Source organism: Aspergillus homomorphus (assembly GCF_003184865.1).
Source record: "Aspergillus homomorphus CBS 101889 unplaced genomic scaffold BO97scaffold_21, whole genome shotgun sequence".
Classification (NCBI taxonomy): domain Eukaryota; kingdom Fungi; phylum Ascomycota; class Eurotiomycetes; order Eurotiales; family Aspergillaceae; genus Aspergillus; species Aspergillus homomorphus.
The window spans coordinates 95,338-114,721 of NW_020291907.1; the positions used below are offsets into that span (position 1 = coordinate 95,338).

General features: G+C 51.9%; 4 protein-coding genes across 4 annotated transcripts; 3 read left to right on the forward strand and 1 right to left on the reverse strand.

Moving 5' to 3' along the window:
* Positions 1-6: 6 nt before the first annotated feature.
* Positions 7-2,991, forward strand: BO97DRAFT_470803 (putative DNA repair protein rad9; the record flags this gene model as incomplete). The annotated part of the gene is made up of 8 exons (XM_025699986.1): positions 7-120; positions 180-269; positions 337-532; positions 590-805; positions 860-1,431; positions 1,490-1,689; positions 1,776-2,206; positions 2,726-2,991. 8 exons carry the CDS (start codon positions 7-9, stop codon positions 2,989-2,991), a joined length of 2,085 nt encoding a protein of 694 aa, XP_025550759.1.
* Positions 2,992-3,855: 864 nt separating this feature from the next.
* On the reverse strand, positions 3,856-5,992 carry BO97DRAFT_435015 (putative MFS phosphate transporter; the record flags this gene model as incomplete). The annotated part of the gene is made up of 3 exons (XM_025697710.1): positions 3,856-5,371; positions 5,433-5,600; positions 5,676-5,992. The coding sequence occupies 3 exons, from the start codon at positions 5,990-5,992 to the stop codon at positions 3,856-3,858; spliced, it is 2,001 nt and encodes a 666-aa protein (XP_025550760.1).
* Positions 5,993-14,529: 8,537 nt separating this feature from the next.
* BO97DRAFT_470806 (Clavaminate synthase-like protein) lies at positions 14,530-16,063 on the forward strand (the record flags this gene model as incomplete). The annotated part of the gene is made up of 4 exons (XM_025699987.1): positions 14,530-15,001; positions 15,058-15,159; positions 15,231-15,530; positions 15,588-16,063. Exons 1-4 carry the CDS (start codon positions 14,902-14,904, stop codon positions 16,061-16,063), a joined length of 978 nt encoding a protein of 325 aa, XP_025550761.1. The 5' UTR covers positions 14,530-14,901.
* Positions 16,064-17,101: 1,038 nt separating this feature from the next.
* BO97DRAFT_346762 (SUR7/PalI family protein) lies at positions 17,102-18,109 on the forward strand (the record flags this gene model as incomplete). Its single annotated transcript, XM_025691823.1, has 3 exons — positions 17,102-17,221; positions 17,296-17,667; positions 17,735-18,109. 3 exons carry the CDS (start codon positions 17,102-17,104, stop codon positions 18,107-18,109), a joined length of 867 nt encoding a protein of 288 aa, XP_025550762.1.
* Between the last annotated feature and the right edge of the window lie 1,275 nt (positions 18,110-19,384).

Genomic DNA, 19,384 nt, shown 5'->3' on the forward strand with positions numbered 1-19,384 from the left:
AGAATTATGGCTTCTTTATCGTTCTCCCTCTCTCCAGAGGCCATATATCAACTACACGATGCTCTGATGTGTCTGGGCAAGTTTGGCGACAGTGTCTCGTTCGAAGCCGAGTTTGATCTGGTGCGTGATGCTCTGCACTTTGCGCCTAGTAGATTGGGAAAACTAATAAATATGAATAGCTTCGTTTAAGCGTGCTGAACATCACCAAGACAGCATACGCTGCCTTCGTCTTTGAAGCAGACAAGTTTTTCGAATCGTATTCTTTTGGCGTGAATAGAAACAGCTCGTCGGCAGGCGTGCAATCGCATAAATTTTGTTGCCAGGTGTTGATCAAAGTGGGTGGCCATTGGACTGAATCAACGACCACCGATGGAATCTCAAGCTAACATCAGAAAGGCCCTCGTGTCTGTCTTCAAAGGAAGAGCCAGCGGCCGCAACAAGGACACGTCCATCGAACGATGTGAGTTCGAGCTGCAGGATGACCCCGATGAAACGGAGTCCCGCCTCGTAATCAGACTGATATGCGGGCTGGGTGAGTGGTACCCACCATCGCGAGCGTTATGTCCTAATTAAGGTGCTGACGATCCAGGTGTCATCAAACTCTACAAACTCACATACGAGCCTGTCATGATCCAACATGCAACGTTTGACAGATCTCGAGCGACGAATGAATGGAGCATCGAACCCAAGTTCCTGAAAGAAGTGATTGACCACTTCGGGCCGTCGGCAGAGCAGCTGGACATCTACTCTGAGCACGGCAAGACCGTCTTCACAAGCTTCACTACCAAAATCGCTGAGGGCAAAGGTTCGCAGGTCTTTGTAGTCGGTTTAATTATGTCTATTCTAACTGTCTGTATAGAGATCCTGCGACAACCGGTGCATACCTCCGTGGCCATCGACAAACGGGATTTTGAGTTCTATCAGGCCGAGGATAATCTTCACATCGCCATTAATTTGAGAGACTTCAAGGCTGTTATCGCGCATGCTGATGTTGTGCACGCCAAAGTCACCGCCAGGTTTACCCACCCTTGTCGCCCGCTGCAGTTTGCATATGAACTCGAGGGGATGAAATCTGAATTTACCTTGATGACCCGAGGCGAACCAGTTGAAGATGATGGTCCAAGCTCGTCTCGAGCCACCGTACCACAACTATCCGCAAGACAAACACCTGCTCCTGTGCAAGTGAATCAACAGAGGACAACCACTACCGAAGCAAGCCGGATGCCGCCGCCGCGGAGTCGGTCCATCCGCCCTCTGACGGGAACGTCCACTCGAACTTCTCAGACGCCCGCGGAATCCCAGAGGCCGGCGCCATCGGTCGAATTTGATAGCCTCTTTGTACCTGCGGATGATGACAGGCAATGGGACGTGCCGAATGAAGAGGAGCCTCAAGCGGAAGACGAGCTTGGCTGGGATGCAACGGGTGAACATGTACGAGCCCCGGGATTACCGTCTTCCTTTTGCGACTTCTTACTGACCACAATTGAAGGACACTTTCACGGCAAGCTTGAGGGCACGGGTTCCAAACGAGGAATCCGAAGCCGCGGAGATGGGCCAAGAGGAGGAGACCGGCATTCCACCCACTCAGCGCATATCACAGGTAACGCGTGACCCGCACCCCTGGACGATGATGAGTACTAACGCCATCAGCTCCATGGTCTTGGTCTATTCGACTAAGGGACCAGATAGGTATCCATGATATAATCAAGACAGCAGACACACCGGTCATCACCTCGAAGCTCATAACCTCAAGTCAATAATCGATGCTCAGGAAGTGATAATCCAGCTTGTCGCGCAACCGGCGCCCACTCCCACAATATTGGACTCGCCGTCAGGCAGAGGGATAGGCTGGCAGTGGTCCTTGACGTTACCCTGGGCATCAGTGCCAGGGCCACAGTTTCCATGCTCGCCCCAACCGCAGGCGACAACGGTGCGATCATCCAACCGAGCAAGGACATGCTCGCTGCCGACAGCCAGATCCTTCACCTTCCCCAGCCCATCAGACGGGAGCTGTCCACGATCATTCCTGCCCCAAGCCAACACCTCCCCATTATTCAAATGTACATAGACTCCATGCCAACTAGCACCTATCGCGCGATACCCTGCCACCGTCTCGGAGGCAGGCATACCAGACCGAATCCGCCACTTATCATCCACGGACCCAAGCACAGCGAACTCCCCCTTAGCGCGATCCCCCATGACCACCGTAAACTCCCTCCCACACGCCGCCCCGGTAGCCTTGAAGCCCAACCCCTCAATCTTGACCGGAGTCCACACCATCTTCTCCTTAATCAAAGCCTCCCCCAACTGCCCTTTCCGGGCGGCGCCCCACCCCCACACGCCGCCATCCGAAAGCACAACAACCGTATGCCCCATCCCACTCGCAACAGCGACGACCCTCGTCCCCGACGGTGGGAAGTTAGGAATCACGACGCCAGCCTCAGCTCGTAGACAGCCCACCCCCAAACCCAGCTCCCCTTTCAACCCAGACCCCAACACAAACACACAGTCTCTACCCCCTCCCTCTTGTTCCTCCTCCCCCTCTCCCTCGGTACCAGAAACCCCATGCCCATGACTACGACCATCAGAAGAAGCCACCAAAACTGACCCCTCCCACGTAGCAGCCACGCCAGTAAAAGTACGATGACCCGCGAGCACAACCCTCCTAAACCTAGTCACGACCTGATCGGTCCCGTCCTTATCTCCTGATGCAACCCCGGCACAGCCCCCGCACCTCCCATCCCCATTATAACCGGCCGCATAAACCTCCCCACCCTCACACAAGATCAAAGTATGATTCCCACCGGCCACGATCTTCACCACTCGAGCATTATCGTCACCACCGTCCTCTTCGAAAAGACACCGCTCGCGGAAAGAAACATCCTCCTCATGGCCGAGACCCAGCTGGCCGGATCCGTTGGATCCGAAGGCGAAGAGAGGCATCACCCCTGTCCGAGTTTGGCGAGGTTGGTGCCTTGGGTAGCGAGGTGAGGCGAATTCTGGGAGATCTGTATGTGCTGCGAGATGGAAGATGATAGGTCAGATTCTGATCGTATAGCGCAATTGAGGGTTCATCATGCTTGATGGGTGGGAAGACAGACCGAAAGGGCGGAAGCTTTGTTGTAAAGTAATGGAAGTAGTGCGATTGATTCGCAAACACAGGATGCAGTTTGGGCTAAGAGCAGTCAAGCGGAATCGAAGGCTAAGCACATAAAGAATTGCGTACTCATGCAGAAGCAAATGGAGAGAGATGGAGGGCTGCAGGCCTGATCGATCGATTGATAACAAAAAGATAAAACAACTTCCAAGGTAGCGTACCGCCTTGTCTTATCGCTTACCGTATCCGAGCTAGTGGGGACCCAGCTACAGTCATTTGTCCGGCAATATGCTGCTCGGCCGAAAACGGCTGGTTGGAAGAGATGACGAAGTAAGAACGTCGTGGGGCCAGCTGCCGATGTAACTTGACGTCGGATGAAACTGTAAAATGTTAAGTCTGGGGTAGAAATGTGGGGACGAGGGATGCTACGAAGCCATTAAAAAGACCCTTAGAAAGAGGAAGTCAAAGTCATGATGAAAAGTATGTATTTCCCAGCATGGGGATGATGCAGTATTAATCAGCTTCTATATACTAAAAAGTAGGTATGTATGTACCTGGGTATTGAGAAGGGGGTGTACAGCCACAACCAAGCAAAAACCAAGCAGAACCACTCGCTCGAAAACAAAGACTGTGCAATAGCACTAAGAAAATAAGAGTGAAGAGCATCATCAACCCGAAATGAGGTATGCCACATCCAATGAGTCACGCATAATGTTCTTTCCAGATAATAGATAGGGGATCATTCAAAATACCATAGCCTAGTGGCCGTTCTTCTCGTTGAAGGAATCTTCGGAGTCGTCCTGCGCAGCCGGGGGGAGAGTGAAGTTATCCGTCCTCGTAGAAGGCTTCTCCTCCATACCGCGGAACATGGGACTGGTGCGGTGGAAGTAGGAGTGGACGTGGCCTTCCAGAAGGGACTCGTCAGTGTCCTGCAGGTAGTCATCGCCCTTGGTAGTCTCATCCATCTTGCGGGCCATGGCAGCTTCCCACTCGGCGCGGAACTCCTCAACCTTCTGCTTGTAGTCAAGCTCGGCGTCATAGTTCTTTCCAACACCGCGGAAACGCTCCCAAACAGACAGATGCTTCGAGTGGATAGCAGGACCATGGTAATCGTGCTCACGACCTTCACGGATGTACTGCCAGCGACGTTCCTGCTCCTTCAAATCCAGACCAGTGGTATCGGGAAGGAAGAGCCAGGTGACGACCATGCCAGCCAGACCCCACCAAGGCACAAAGTAGAACTTAGTCTGAGTGCTGATGTAGTTGTAGAGCACGGAGGCCAACAGGGCACCCAGCTTACCGCAAGCAGCGGAAATACCGTGAGCCGAAGCTCGGATAGGAGTGGGGAAGACCTCGGCGGCCACCAAGAAAGTGATGGAGTTGGGACCGAACTGGTTGAAGAAGGAGCTCAGGAAGTACATCGCCTGGAACGCGTGGATGTTCTCGGGCCGCTTGTAGTACTCGAAGTGGAAAGCAGGAACGATAAACATGATGAAGCACATCAAGAAACCGATGATCTGCATCCACTTACGACCATAGAGCTTGTTGTCCACCAAGAAGGAGGCACAGTAGTATCCAGCCAACGAGACACCAACGTTGACCAAACTCCACAACCAGGTAGGCATGAGAGATTTGCTATCATGACTCAGAATCGAGATGAACTCGGAGCTGAAAAGCTTGTTGCCGTAGAAGAAAACATCGTTGGCGAACCAACCACCGGTGGTGGCCAACAGACGAGGACCGAAGTACTTGAGGGTAAGCTTGAGAGAGTTGATATCATAGCCGGTGACGGAAGCCTTCTTCTTAGCGGCGTCCAGCTGCTTACTAGCAGCCTTCATGTGGTAGGCACGGTAGTAGACCAGCCACAGGGTTCCGGCAGCGGGAATGGCGAAGGAGATACGGTAGGTCCACTGGGCGGCAACGGCAGAGTAGGGCGGGTTACCGCTTCCATGGTGGAAGATCAGCAACAAGATGATCAGGATAGCCTGGTTGAAAAATTGACCCCAACCCTGCATCAAGAAAGCGCTGGTGACCTTACGACCACGGTGGAGACGATCCTCCTTGGTCGAGACCTTTCCGGAGCCGACAGCGTTCTCCATACCGCTGGTGGCGGTCATGGGGTATTCACCTCCCACACCGACACCGTAGACGAATAGAGACCAGGCGTAGCAGATAATCCAGCCATTCTCGTTGACACCCCAGGCTGCGATGAGCATGATCAAACCAAGCAACATGATTCCGGCATCCTGGATCAAACCCCAGCGACGACCAACCCTGATTTATCGAGTTAGCAAAATGTGATTGTCCAATCGCCGAAGCCAAGTGAACACCGTACCAGTCACCCAAGATACCGACTAGAATCTGACCGACAATGATACCAAGAATCTCGAGATAGTCGATGGCAGCAATCCATGACTTGTCGCAGGTCTTATACTCCTTCCAGCAGGACGAGAAGGAGGCCTGGAACAGAGGCTTGATGTTTCCGATAGAGAAGAGCACGTAACTAAATGAGCGCAGAAGGCGATGTGAGCAAAACTGGTGGCCTTCCCGGGACCATTGGCGGGAAAGAAAGACTTACCCTTCGAGACCAAGACCAGCACCAGGCAGGACCATATTCCGGAAGTAATAAGAGACAGGAGACAGAGGATCCTCCTTGATCATGCCCCAGATTCCTCTGAGCTCCCGCTTGGCTTCCTGGGCATCGTAGGAGCCAACAAACTTGACTCTCCTGAGCAGCGGCAGATCGGCCCAGTAGGTACCGTCAGCCGTGTAGCTGTCATCGGGGCGGATGAGCTGATCAAAAGCACCCTTTTCGTGGAGGTCCATGTCCTCCAGAGGATTGTGGGTGCCGGTCATATCGGGGCCATGAGGGGCCTGAGCACCGAGAGTGGCCATCTTGTCGAATGGTGGGGATATGATGGTCGACTTGGCTGTCGCAACAAGACTTGACAAGATGAAAGAGGCGCTCTTGGAAGGTCTCCTAGAGAGGAGAAGAAGGGAGGAACGGGCGAGTTGACCGTCGTGAAGGCGTCACACACGATGCAGGCCAAGTCGGACAGCGGCCAGCCGTCAATCTTATATTCCGAAAATCTCTGGGCAGGGCGGACCAGCAACAGCCCACCGTCACGCCCCAGGCACATGCGCAAATGATGGGACGTGATAAGCCAAACGCAGACTTGGGTGTGGTTTTTGGGTCGACGGGGATTCTGGGTACTGGGAAAGATAGTCTGGTACGTACTGGGCTGGGTTCTGGGTAAACTAGCGCAAGATCCAACGTAGTGGCGGCGGGTGGAGAAGGGAAGAATTAGTTAGTTCCACTGCACGTCGTATGGGATGCAGGCAGGCGGACTTTCGCCAGCCCCAGTGCCTAGACCCAGTTGAGTATATTGACTGGGTAATACTGGAGCCAGTGAGCCACTGTGGGAGGATTCGCCTTGTCTTTCCTTCCTCTGACCCTCTCGGCCTTTCGTCGCGGGTTTTTTCGACCGGACAGACCGGAGCGGGTGAACGCTTCCATGAGGTGGGAGAGGAGAAGACCGGAGGAAGAGGAGGTTGCCGTTCCCGGATGAGTGAGTTCTTTCCCCATTGCACCCACTCGCGCACGCACACTGACAGACACACATAAAACCCAAGATTCAAAATCATCCTGTATACTCCTAAAGCTTTGTGTAGAATAATCCTCCTTTGAACGCTCTCTTTCCAATTACCGATTTCATTTCCGGATCGAAATAATGACCGGGATCATGAATAATGGACCAGAATAATGCACGGCAATAGTGAATGTGGCGGAAGTTCAACTCAAACAACTTTGCGACCAACCCTGGTGCGGAAAGGCGGGCGTGAGGGGCGCTTCCGACCTCCAAAAAAACCTTCCGCCGCCGGCCAATGAAGAGCGCACGTGGCGGCAGAATCACCTTCGATCGACACTGACCGCCTTCTAGAAAAACTCTCCCGGATTTACCTCAGTCCAATGGGAAGAGAGGATTGTCAACCGCATCCGCTATTTCGTAAAAAGTGGCCGGGCCCGAAAGTCACCATGGCCGAGTGGCATCCAATCCTCCACGATCCCTCAGATGCTCTTCCCCCGGGAAATAACATTGAATTTTGGGGGAAATCCATTGGATCTAAGAATATTGCCATCACACGACATGCATCAGATTAGAACTGCCATCCAATCCCGCTGGCTTGTGGAGTCTTTGTGGTCGTTGTCCCTGTCCCCAGACGGGAAAGAGAGAGCGTGAGCCTGGAGGAGGTTCAACTGTGGGCATTGGCATTGGCATCGGCATTGGCATTGGCAAACACAGCAATGCAGTCAATGACCGGCAAAAGGGATCCGCACTGATCTCCAGTGGGTTACACCATGATGTTCATGTTCATGATGTGATGCCTAAGATCTCACTCGTACAGCTGGAAGAACACTGGAAAATGCAATCATCTCCCAAATCCTTCCTTCTTCCGTCGTTCAGCTGACATGGACAGCCATGGATGAATCCTGGCCCATGGAGGAAACACGCGCACACTCCGATTTCAGAATATGACACGGGCCGAAACTCGTGGTCGAAGTCTAACTTCGCCTTCTCCCTTCATGGATGTTTACTTTCCGCCTATACTTAGTTCCTTCCCAGGTTGGTTTAGGATAGGATGAGAAGATGAACACTGGGCATTTTGGACATGGGAGGAGGTTGTCTGGCATTTCTTGGCACTGCACTTCACGCTGTCGCCGGCCAGCCAGTCGCATCCCGTCCTGCCAGCACGTTCCCGCCAACACTTCCTTAATCGTCAACGTCCCCCTCCTACCTAGTCCTCCCCTCCAAACCTTTCCCTTGCCCTCGTGCTCTCGAGCCTATCTGGGATCTTTCCCCCCTCTCACTGACGCTGCCATTGTCTGATCAAGAGATCCGTCTCGTTTCATGGTTCAGTTTGGTTCCACGGATGGAGACATTGGCCGGCCACATGGCACTACGTCGGTGCTTCTTGGACCTATCCCTTGCGTGCATCGCTCCACGGTGTATCTCAGCTTATACATCATGGATCATGCTCGTGCAGGACACCGGAACGAGGTGCATATCGGGACCCTCCGTCGTTGTCCGATCCTAGTCATGAATCTAGGGTCTGTTGGTCGATGACGGCGCATTCGGGGCTGCTCTGGACGGACATTTCCGACATCAAAGGGCGTTGAACACTACCTAGTATCGGTTCAAACTACGAAGCCGGGTATCAATCGGTCCAATGACAGCCGCCGATGTTGCCTCGTGCCTATAAGGCCTTTTTACCCGGCCCTACCTACCAGGACCGTCAGCAATCCTGACAGGGAGTCTCATATCAAATGGTGCTGATCGAAATTAGGGATCGCCTATCGAGCTGCTCCTTCTAGCTCCATCCCGAGCTTCATGGTTCATGGGCCACCGCCATCCTGCGGACGCATCTAGAAACAGTTACCCGGCCGGCCCTAATGCAGCTGTTGGCCACGCGCTCTGATGGTTGGCCTTAGCTGGAAGCAAGGCAGCATGCAAACTCAAAGCCCCTGATTATCCCTTCATCAAATGGAGTGGTCGCATCAGTCGGCAGCGCGCAGCGTTTAGCCAAGCCGGCCGGCCATCTCCTGAGGTTGCAGCTAGGCGAGACTCCGCGGAGCTGATGGTGGTCAGACGCCGTCTACTCGTGATCGTATCCTGTCAATGGGTGGTTCGATAATGTATGGCAGCTACAATGGCATGGAGCTCAGCTTCCCATCCATGGAACGCCCGCGAAGCACGTTGTCCGCGGGCTGATATCTGTCTCCGTCATCCAAGCAAAGCTTGACTTGAAGGCCTTTCACAAGCCTCCTTGGCCTCATATCGACCAGGGAACACACGGCTTGGTTTCCGCCACCGGACGAGTGAGGTAGTATCGGGGCGCAATGACTCGCCAGCCTTGTTCTTGGGCTTGGCTTGCCGAGATCATAAGGGCGGTGCTTACATATTGCCAAATCTCGGCCCTGCATGCTTGGAAAAGCCACTGCGCGTCGAAGGAATGCCAACGCGGCAGCCGATATACCCGCTCGCTGCCCGTTCGTGCAAGTGTCTTGTCCGCTTGTCGCCCCCAAGTGAACGCCTCCTTACTTAATCATGCACCATGAAGTGGCTCGCTCCCACGTTACTCGGGTGTAGCCCGTCCCGTAGCACGGGTCAGCAGGTCGGTTGCCTTGTGTAGTACATAACCCGGTATCGCCTTTCGTGGTGCAAAACCCTTGCATGAAGACGCAGCTTACACGATTACTCTAATTCTACCGAGTACTGATGAGTTTTTGTAGCAAGGAGCGTCAGATAAGCCAATGCCATGTTGAATGTCTACGCAAGATCGCCTTGGCTCTTATCTTCATCCACAACCCAATAAGACCAAGTCATTATTGTAATCACGGCATTCTACGACAGACCCCTGAGTCCTCTCTATCAGCCCGAACGCTAGCACTGAAAGAGCCAGGTCGTCCTTTTTAGTGATTTGCGGCACTGCTTCAACACCCACCCAGTCTGATCTATGCTGTAGATTCTATAGTCCGTCGCGTTTCCCTGGCAGCAGATCCTCTTTACACTGTCAAGAAAGTGTAAACGGCACATACGGATTGATTTGATAAATTGAGCATTCACTTAGATAGCCTATATCCCAAGACTCCGAGTCGGTACAAGCACATATCATGAAAAGGTCACGTGATATGATATGTCCTGCCAGTGTTCTCATCAGCCCTGTCCATGGTATTAGCTTTTCATGGCTTGAGTAAAAGCTATTTATGAAAGAAGTTGAGAAGTGGTACCTAGTAGTTGAGGAACCATTATTTTCAACTAGACTTAGAAGGTTACTATTCGCTCAACCACAGATCCATCTGTCCGTCGGCGTGATATATATAATATCCTCATCCCCTCAACCTGGGCCGGGCCGTCAAATCTCTGGAGTATCCGTACTATCAATCGACTAGATTCTTCACCAGATGTAAATCGGCAGTTGCGAATAACTATTCCGCCTAATAGTATCATCTATTCCTGGTCAATCTCTATATAAGCTATCATCTCCGAGAACCCACGACTGCTGGAGGAGGCAAGAAACTCCGGATGATTCCGTATAGTGACAGAGTCTCATTACCACAGTCAGAACTATCATATCTGTCTTCTAGATTTCCTATCAGAACAGGCATCCGCACTAGGCGCATACCTATAGTATACTGCCCAACCCGGTCCATTTCCACCATTGAACAATATCTATAGCAGTTTGATGGCTTTCGCTGAGAGGTGTTTCAGCAGTTTACCAGCGCGTAGCACAAAGGTTACCAATAGTTGCCGAGAAAAAGGTCACTATTATTGTTTATTAGCTCGTTCGATGTAGTCATTGAAGGCTTCGAGTCATATCACATGACAGTTACAGAATTGCTCCAAGCTATGAGATGTTCGTCGTGACTATGCAGGCCCTGAGGATAGTGGTTCAGAACTACCACCAACTAGAAAAACACTGTTTGAAATTGGTGGTAGCCGTTAGCTATTATTTAGTATACACAATTCACATCACGGCAATTTCACAGCAACCGACAGGATATGCGAAATCACCCGCGGCAACTACTCCAAGAAACTCTCAATCACAGTTTATAATCTTTCCTCACCGTACAGAATACTCACAAACCTCCACACCGACGCTGCTCGGCCGCCATGTTGAATCATGACGCGTGAAATCTCGGATGTGCTTCCTGATGGCGCCTTGGAGGCGTGGAAACGACGAGGTTCGGATATGGAGGAACTATCTACACTGGCAACGCAGGCGGGCGAGCGAGTCAGCTGATCCGGGACCATCGGCCCAACACTTCCATCTTCGTGTTGTAGTAAGTAATAGCCTCCATTACAATAACAATCTCATCCTCACCGTCAAGCCAGGCGGGATGATGTGGAGTGGTCAACGACTACCCCATCCAAGGGAAGCTGTTTCCAGACGATAGGAGCGAAGGGGATTTATCTCTCTCATCGCCTAGGAGATGTGGAATAGGGAACGGGTGAAGCGCGTAGGTTAAGTGGATGATTTACGTCTCAGAAGTAATGACTCGCTGACTTGTAGCAGAAGACGAAGAGCCGGCAGTGGTTCTCTCCGATGCAGATGCGGACGTCTTGACAAGGGCTGGGAAGCCACCGCACTGCTACTTTCCCAGAAGCACCATGTTAAACCTTGAAGTACCTTGACAGCCACTTATGGCACAACCGCAACCAACTGCACCCGCATGCTCAACTAGTATCAATCACCGCATCAGCAATCCTCATCGCAGCGCTGAAACGAAGACGGAATCTTCCCACTGTCATCAGCGGAGTCAACGAGCGACACTCGGTAAGCTTTGCAGAATGCCGATTGACTTTAGGAAGTTGTCCAGCGATGGTATCGTTTCGAGGACATTCGGCTAGAGAGGTCAGAAAGAACGAACGAACGAACGAACGAATAGGAATGAACTTCGACTCCGCTTCACAGGGGTTCTCAGAAGGACAGCCCATGATACGAGGGAGCTAGCGAGGCACGGGGCCTTTTCTAGATAAGATCCAGCGTTTGTGTGATCGCCTGCAGGAAGATCTGATCGATACCTTACAATATGGGCTTAGATTCCAAGCTACTCCCACCAAGTCCTAAGCAGGTGTCAACCACAAGTCAGTTATCGACGGAGTCAACGAAACTCCGACAGAACAAAAACCTCCTAGATTGTCGGAGCACTTTGGTCCTGAAGAAATGCTTTAGAAACGGTCAGAAATAAGCTGACTTGTGAGAATAGAGAGGCCTGTGTTTACCTACAGTCTCACTGCAGAATGCATCTCAGGAGAGAAATCTTGGCAGGGCCTTGAGGGTTCGAGGATAAGTTGAGGGGTGTTTTCGCACTAGGCTTCTGCAAGCGCCGAAACGGTCCCGAGTCGAACTATTTTAGAGCTCGCACTAATTTCTGACCCTGTTGGAGTCCGATATAAAACTAGTCTAATGCATCACGTCAAACACGTGCGTCGACAATTGCACTCTAGAGGTTCACTTCTGGTCATGTGATGGGTACGGTGGTCTGAAGGAAGTGCTAGTCGAATTGATGCTAGGCTAGAAGGGGCAAATGTAGGTATGGCGAGATAGTCAAGCTACCTCAGAAATGATTTCTATGAAGCTTGTCCTTGCCAAGCAACGGGAATGCCCTGATTGACACTTATTGGATATACCGTACTTCGATTGTCCGACCCTATTGACTATTTCTTCATTCGGATCTGCTGCACTGCCATTCCCGTGGGAGAATCGATCTCGAGAATATGATAGTTGGTAATGCCGTCCTCGCACAGAAAGTCGTCTGTGGAGATTGACACCTGAGCGACTTCGAAGGAGCCAGATGCTTACAGCCATACCCTTGCTACAGGCGACCCGCCCGGGAGCGTCGGAGTGCGCTGAAGAAGTAGCATCGCATCGCCTAGTCGATTGGCTAAGTCAACTAGTATAGTATAGCAACACCCTGGCTTCATTCCTCTGCTTACTCTGCAGATAGGCTTTTGATAAGCTCTCATCTCGGACCATGTCTGTCAACTTCGAAGAAATGCGGACGATGGAATCTGTTCAGGAAACTGCAGCAGTACAGCCCCCTGATTCTAGTCGTCTCAATCAATAAAGACAGGAGCGTATCATGAGACATCATGCTGATTATCCAGCAAGCCGTTGCATGTCCCTCTGTATGGCCCCCACTCCCTCCGTATAAGCAGTATCCACGACAGACAAATTCATACCCCCACAGGCGCTCAAGGATTGTCTATCTCCGCCGCTAAATTATGACATTCCAGTCTAGTGTCAACTACAATCCATTGTATCTCCAACCCCGCTCTTGATGTCCATGCAGGGAGACAGTTTAGGCGACCAGGCCATTCACACGACACCCATCAACCACGTGTGAGACTACCTATTCCCATGGCATAGCATATAAGTAGCAGCTACCATCACCATGAATCCCCAGCACATTCAAACCCAAGCATCCATCCTCCTCCTCCAGCAAAGAAGCCACCCACCCACCAAAACCAAAGCCAGCACACAAACAAACCCTCAACGTCGCAACAATGCACCTCTCCTACATCCTAAGCCTCATTGCGCTCCCGCTAGCAGCACACGCGCGCTGCAACGTGCACTTCTACTCCGCCGCGAACTGCGCGGGCACCTCGACCACCTCGTGCGTCCCGGACAACACCGCCAACGGCCGCTGCACCTGGAACACCTGGGTGGGCTCGATCTACTTCGAGGGCTGCGACGCAAACGAGAGCCCGGCGTTTGTCGGCTGCAACGGAGACCCGGGCCCCTGCCACAACGCCTGGAGCATTGCCGTTCCCCCCACCTTCCATGGGTGCGTCGAGATCGGTACCTATGATGGGTTTGTCGATACCTATGACGGCAATGACCCGACGTGTATGGATTGTGTCGGAACTCGTTAGTGGGCTGGGCGTGAGATCGGCAGGATTGGCAGGATTAAGTGGGCCATGAAGGGAATGAGGAGCTGATATGTTTCCCCCAATGAACTGGGGGTTCAGTCTGTCAGTTTGGGCTGTGAGAGACTTCCGGAGCCTCTGATTTTGCGCCGGCTATGTTGAGAATCTTTCAGTGTTCAGACTCTGCTGGATGGTTTAGAGGACAGTCTGAAGATTCATGTTTTGTCTCATTGATATACACAGTGAAGGGGAATGTTACCTACGAAGAAGAAATGTAACCATTGAATCTATCTATCTATCTATCTACTTGTCTTCTCCGTGTCGATACTCTTTCGACTTGGCTCTGCTATCTTGTATCCTGAAATGTGATCCTTCTCTACGCACGATAGCTCTCCATAGATTGTCCCCCATTCTCCTCTGAGTGAGTCATGGAAAGGAAAGTGAGCGCAGCATCCTGAGTATAACGCCACTCTTTGTCTTGATTGTTTTGGACTGCCCTATCTTTATGTCAGCAGCACTTGATTCCAATGCAAAGTCTTTGCATTGACCGCGAACATAGTAAAGGGCCGGCTTTTGACTTTTTCTATTCAAACTCTACATCAAGGTAGCGCAGGACAGTACCCAGATGCATACAATCACCACCACCAACCGTGAGGAAAGACGCGCCTCTGGCTCCGTCACTCTATGGGACAGGGTTAAATACGAATTAGACTTCATTTCTAAAACAGAGACTTGGAGCTTCCAAGGACAATACTTCTTTCCAATATTTCCGATATCATTCTGGCTACCCTTAACTAGTACAATCCATGGCTATTCTCAGTCCATGAGGTCTGTTCATGGAGCTCAAGCTGTTTTCGTTTACCGGCTGTGGTCTGTCTTCAGTTGCATCCTGTCTCTGTTACTCGGGTCGAAGCTGTATTTAGAGAGCTAGATAGCTCATGCTTATTGCCAACGGCCGTAAGCATCTGTAACGAAGAATCGACTGTAAACCTTTTAGGTACCCACTACAGTAAATGCAGTACTAGGTAGAGTGCAGTGGCTTCTATAGAAGAAAGCCGACCAATCACAGACCTGCATCCCATCCATCACAACCTAGTCCACAAGAGTCGAGTTCTGCACGACGAACGCCGCCGTCATACCGCCTAGTAAACATAGCATCGCGGTGCACCGACGCAGGATCCTCATCGGTGATTTGCTCTGAACCCCAGCAATATCGTCAGTGGGCGCAATGATCACGTCAACCGATATCCAAGCGGGGTAAAACCGCGTCGGACTGTTTTCCTACCAGACTAGCAGTGTCCTGAATTTCATGCTTTGGGACATTCCCTTGAGAGTATACTTTTGAGAGCGTTGGGAGCAAACGAACACAACATGGCAATCCAAACACTCGATGTGAAAAACTCACCGCATGACGACGTGTCAGCCAGTCCGCTGGAGGGCTACGCCCATCCCCCAGAGACAACGCAACAACGTACGTACTGCAATCATTGATCGGATGGTGACGGTGCTTACTGGCAACGATGCCAGTCGACTATGCAGACCTGATCACGCTCGATATCTCCCTTTTCAACGCCCCAGGCGGCAAAGCTAGACTAGCAGAGCAACTGAAGCAAGCGGCCCATGAAGTTAGTTAGTCCTTCCCTGTCCTGTTCTGCAGAGGATGGTTCCAGTCCTGCGAATCGGGCTGAACAGGGGCATAGGCTTCTTCTACATCACCAATTTCGGCCTCACCCAAGACCAGATTGACCGACAGTACGCCATTGGGCGAGAAATCTACGCATTGCCCTTCGAAGAACGACTAAAATACCGCGCCCCGCTGGAAGAAGGCAACTATAATGGTTATCGTCCGCTCGGGAGCGTCGAGCTCGTCCCCGGCCAGCCCGACAAGGTGGAGATGTACAACTTGTTCGAGTTCATCCCGCAGACGCAGCGCACCCAGCCGGATGTCATCCGACGACACTGGAAAGAGATCGAGCAAGTCCGCCGCCATATTCACGAAAGTGTAGCGCACAAGATCCTCTGACTTCTGGCGATTGTGCTGGAATTGTCGGATGGAGAGGTATTGATCAACGGCCATCGTTACGAGGCGAACTGCGACAGTGCGCTGCGGTATATGATGTCGAGGGCGAAGTCACCGGAGGAAAACGAGAAGTGCAAACATATCTACACGCGGGATCAAACGGACTTTGGAACTCTGACGTTTGTCTTTCAGCAGCCGGTGGCGGCGTTGCAGATGAAGCGATCGCCGGATGCAGAGTGGCAGTGGCCGAGGATCCCAGAAGGCTGTACGGCGGTCAACATTGCCGATATTGTGGAATTCCTGTCAAATGGGTATCTCAAGAGTGGCATCCATCGTGTCGTGTCTTTGCCGGCGGATCAAGTCGGGTTGGACCGGCTTGGGTTGCTGTATTTCATAAGACCGTCAGATGTGATGAATCTCGGGGCCATTGATAGTCCGCTTCTGAGGCGATTGGGGTATTACTCGCACGAGAAACAGGTCGATAAAGACATCGCAATTCCTGCCACCGAGTGAGTGAGGGCGAGGGTCAAGAAGAATTGGGTGAAGACTGAGTCGAGAGAGATTCTCTTGCTGGGCCGGTTCCAAACACAAGTAGTGTATGACTAAGTCTGTTGCAGTTGATTGTGTCAAGATACTGAGTCGATGGATTGGGTCCACGGTGCGCTCGACATGCCCGAGACCAAAAGCGCCGTACGATACTACCTTGAGTGCGAAGTGCGGGGTAGTAGCAGCTCTCAAATCTCGTGTCAGCAGCGAGCACCACGTGACAAATCCGGGGTAGAAGCCATCAGTGGGGCATCAAACGGCCTTAATGTTGAAGTAGCTGGAGACAAGCAAGCAGTCAGCAGATAAATAGCCGTTATACACTAGTGCAGCCCCGGTGGTTCTGTTCAGGCGACTATCACTACACTTCAAGGGTTCTTGTACCATGGGGCTCCATGGTGCAGTGCATAGTGTACTGTACCGTTGGAGTGACGAGGTGGAAATTCTGAATGCTTGGCTACTCGCTCTCTCAATGTGATGAAGCATGATGGCCCTTTGTCCACTTTGCTCATGGACCCGAGGTAGAATGTCTAGAATGTTACCATACCCCCGGATCTTGATCCTGACAACCGAACTCTCTTGACATGTAAGGTGTCTAAATCACGATGGGGAGTATGCCAAGAATGCCATCTGTGGGCGCTCACATTCCTCACGTTGGCGGTCGATGAGTATTTCCACGCTGCGGCATTCGCTGCCTGACCTCTCAGGCCAGCGCATTCCGATAGAGCTCGAGCGTCCAATTGGGATCCACTTCGAGTGAACGCGGTGACAATGCACCCTTCGATGAGTAGCCATATGCCCCGGAAGAGGTGAAGTTCAAGTTGATAACAACTGTTATCTAATTCTCGACGTCGACTGGCCATCCCAAGGAATGTCCGAACAACCTCATGCGCCTGGCAGCAAACAGTATACATGAGATTGATTGCCAGGCTGCCGCAGCTGCCATGAAAGCCGGTTCTCCACAACCCATTTGCTGCTGACTGCACAAGTTGAGCGGCTATCCTGATCATGAGCCGTCTAGTGAACTGGTTGCCGACAGTGGCAGCATTTATCGCCTTCATATTGACCTTGATATGTCTCTTTGCGGGGTCCCAGACGAGCATTCTCCCTGACACCTCTATCCTGACTGTGAGTTAACCTACACCTAACCTTTGGCGCCAGTACGCATCGAAAGCTGAGACATTACCCGGCATCCATGACAGATCTATACATCAAATATCAGCCACAGCACGGCAATGGCCGATTTTTACTCCATCCATGTCATGTCATACTGCGAGGGGGAGCTGAGATTAAATCACAAGGACTTCAATAACTGCTCCGACCGGACGCTGTTCTTCTCGTTCGACCCCGATGCTGCAGTTCGGGCCGACACGGGAAATACCTCCTCACCGTCGGACCTGGGGTGGCCCAGCGCGATCACCGACGACTTTTACGCCTTCCAGATGACATCGCGCAGTATAGGTATCTTCTATTGCTTAGGAGCCGGCGTCGCCGCCCTGGCGCTGTTTGAAAGGGCGTGGTGGACGCTCAGACGCGGTCCGCGACAGACGATCACGGAAGTGTCGTCCATGATGGTATGATCCCGCGCTGGGTCTTGCGAGAGAAGTGGGTTTTAGAACGATGATGCTGACCGGTGCCCAGTTGAGTTTCACCATGCTTGGGATCTCGTCCATCATTGCGACGGTGATTGCATTCCAGTTCGTCAAGCTGGTCAGCTACCATGGACAGGATGCTGGAGTCACGGCGGAATACGGGCCGCAGTTCCTCAATCTCACTTGGGCAGCAACAGGGTTGTATCTGATTGGGGGCACCACGGGGTTAGTGATGGTGCTAATCGACCGTAGTCGACCCCCTATGGACGAGGTTCCTGACGATGGGTATGGATTTGACGACGGCCCTGACGATCTGCTGGAGGATCATGGCAAATCGGAAGTGCACAGTCAGCACAGTGACGATTCGGCAACGTTGCGATCACACGAAGAGGACAACCAGGGGCGGGTTAATGTGCGGGAATAATCTGCGGAGGCAAAAGAAACACGAATCGGAAGATGGCAAGGCAAGGCGAGACAGGGGCCGATCGGACGGATGGAAATGTGTGGAAAGTGAGGGAAAAAATCAATTGGGCCGGGCGGGAAACGGCGATGAAGCGATTGGCGTAACTGCAAATAGTACTGCTACCACATTGTATTTTTACTTGTACTGGTTATTGAACATTAACTTGACCTTTGCACAGCATTCTATGTTTTTCTATCAGATGAGAATATCGAGAAGAATCGAGAAAGCTGGGGAGAGTATTGGGGGGATATAAAGACCCACATGAACCGATCAAAGACACAGGGAGCGAAGACGAACGAGGGCCGATAAGGGCCGAATCATGAAATGGAACAATCCAGCATCCAGCAGATGAGGCCAGTGGGGAGACAGGACGATGGGGTGGTAACGTCACCGGTGGAGCGAACTGCTAAGTACGAGTACCACGACGTAAGAGTGCAAGTCTAGTTCGCAGCCAGAACTGACACCGGCAACGGTGGGTCTTTTCTTCCCTCGTTTTCCCCAGCAGCATGACGATGTTCTCGCTCGATCAAACGACCTAGATACCGCCCCAACATCATGATGACATTCCACTCGGTTGGTTCCCGCTATACTCAATGATTCATTCTCTTGATTCCCAACAAAGAACAATACGCGCGATAAGGCTTGACTCTCCTCCTCGTGTCTATCCCTTCCTCAAGCCGAGTGGCTGCGCCAAGGGAAGGTATTCCTATCCGGGCCGATGTACTCCGCAAACCCGGGGAAGTGCAGAATGACCAGGGTAGTATAGACCAGTAGTAGTAGACGGAGAGCAGGTCGGTTTGCAAACTACTAAAACAACTTGAACATCCCCTGACCGAGGGGTAATCCAATATTGACTGGTCGGGAGGGATCGGGAGACCGGCCGTGGCTGATTGGGGAATGAATGAATGGATGGCGGGATATGGAGCATACCACCAGACTGTGTCAGAAGGGGAGAGGTACAGTACAATTGGTGTGTTCATAGTTGAGAATTATCCTGTTTGGATCACCGCACGGTTGTTTCGTTTGTCTTGGGCAAGGGAGGGGGGCCTCACGTCATCCTCGGATTGGATGCATTTTGACTGAGAATTGGAAGAAGTGGTGCAGTGCATGATGAGTTGAGGTCATTGCCCAGTGGTCCATGTTCTTCTGTCTGCTCCACCAACCAACCAATGTCTGTCTTGTCTGTCCATTCATCGGCTGTCATTCCTTCTCTATGTTTCCATCGTGCCTGCTCCA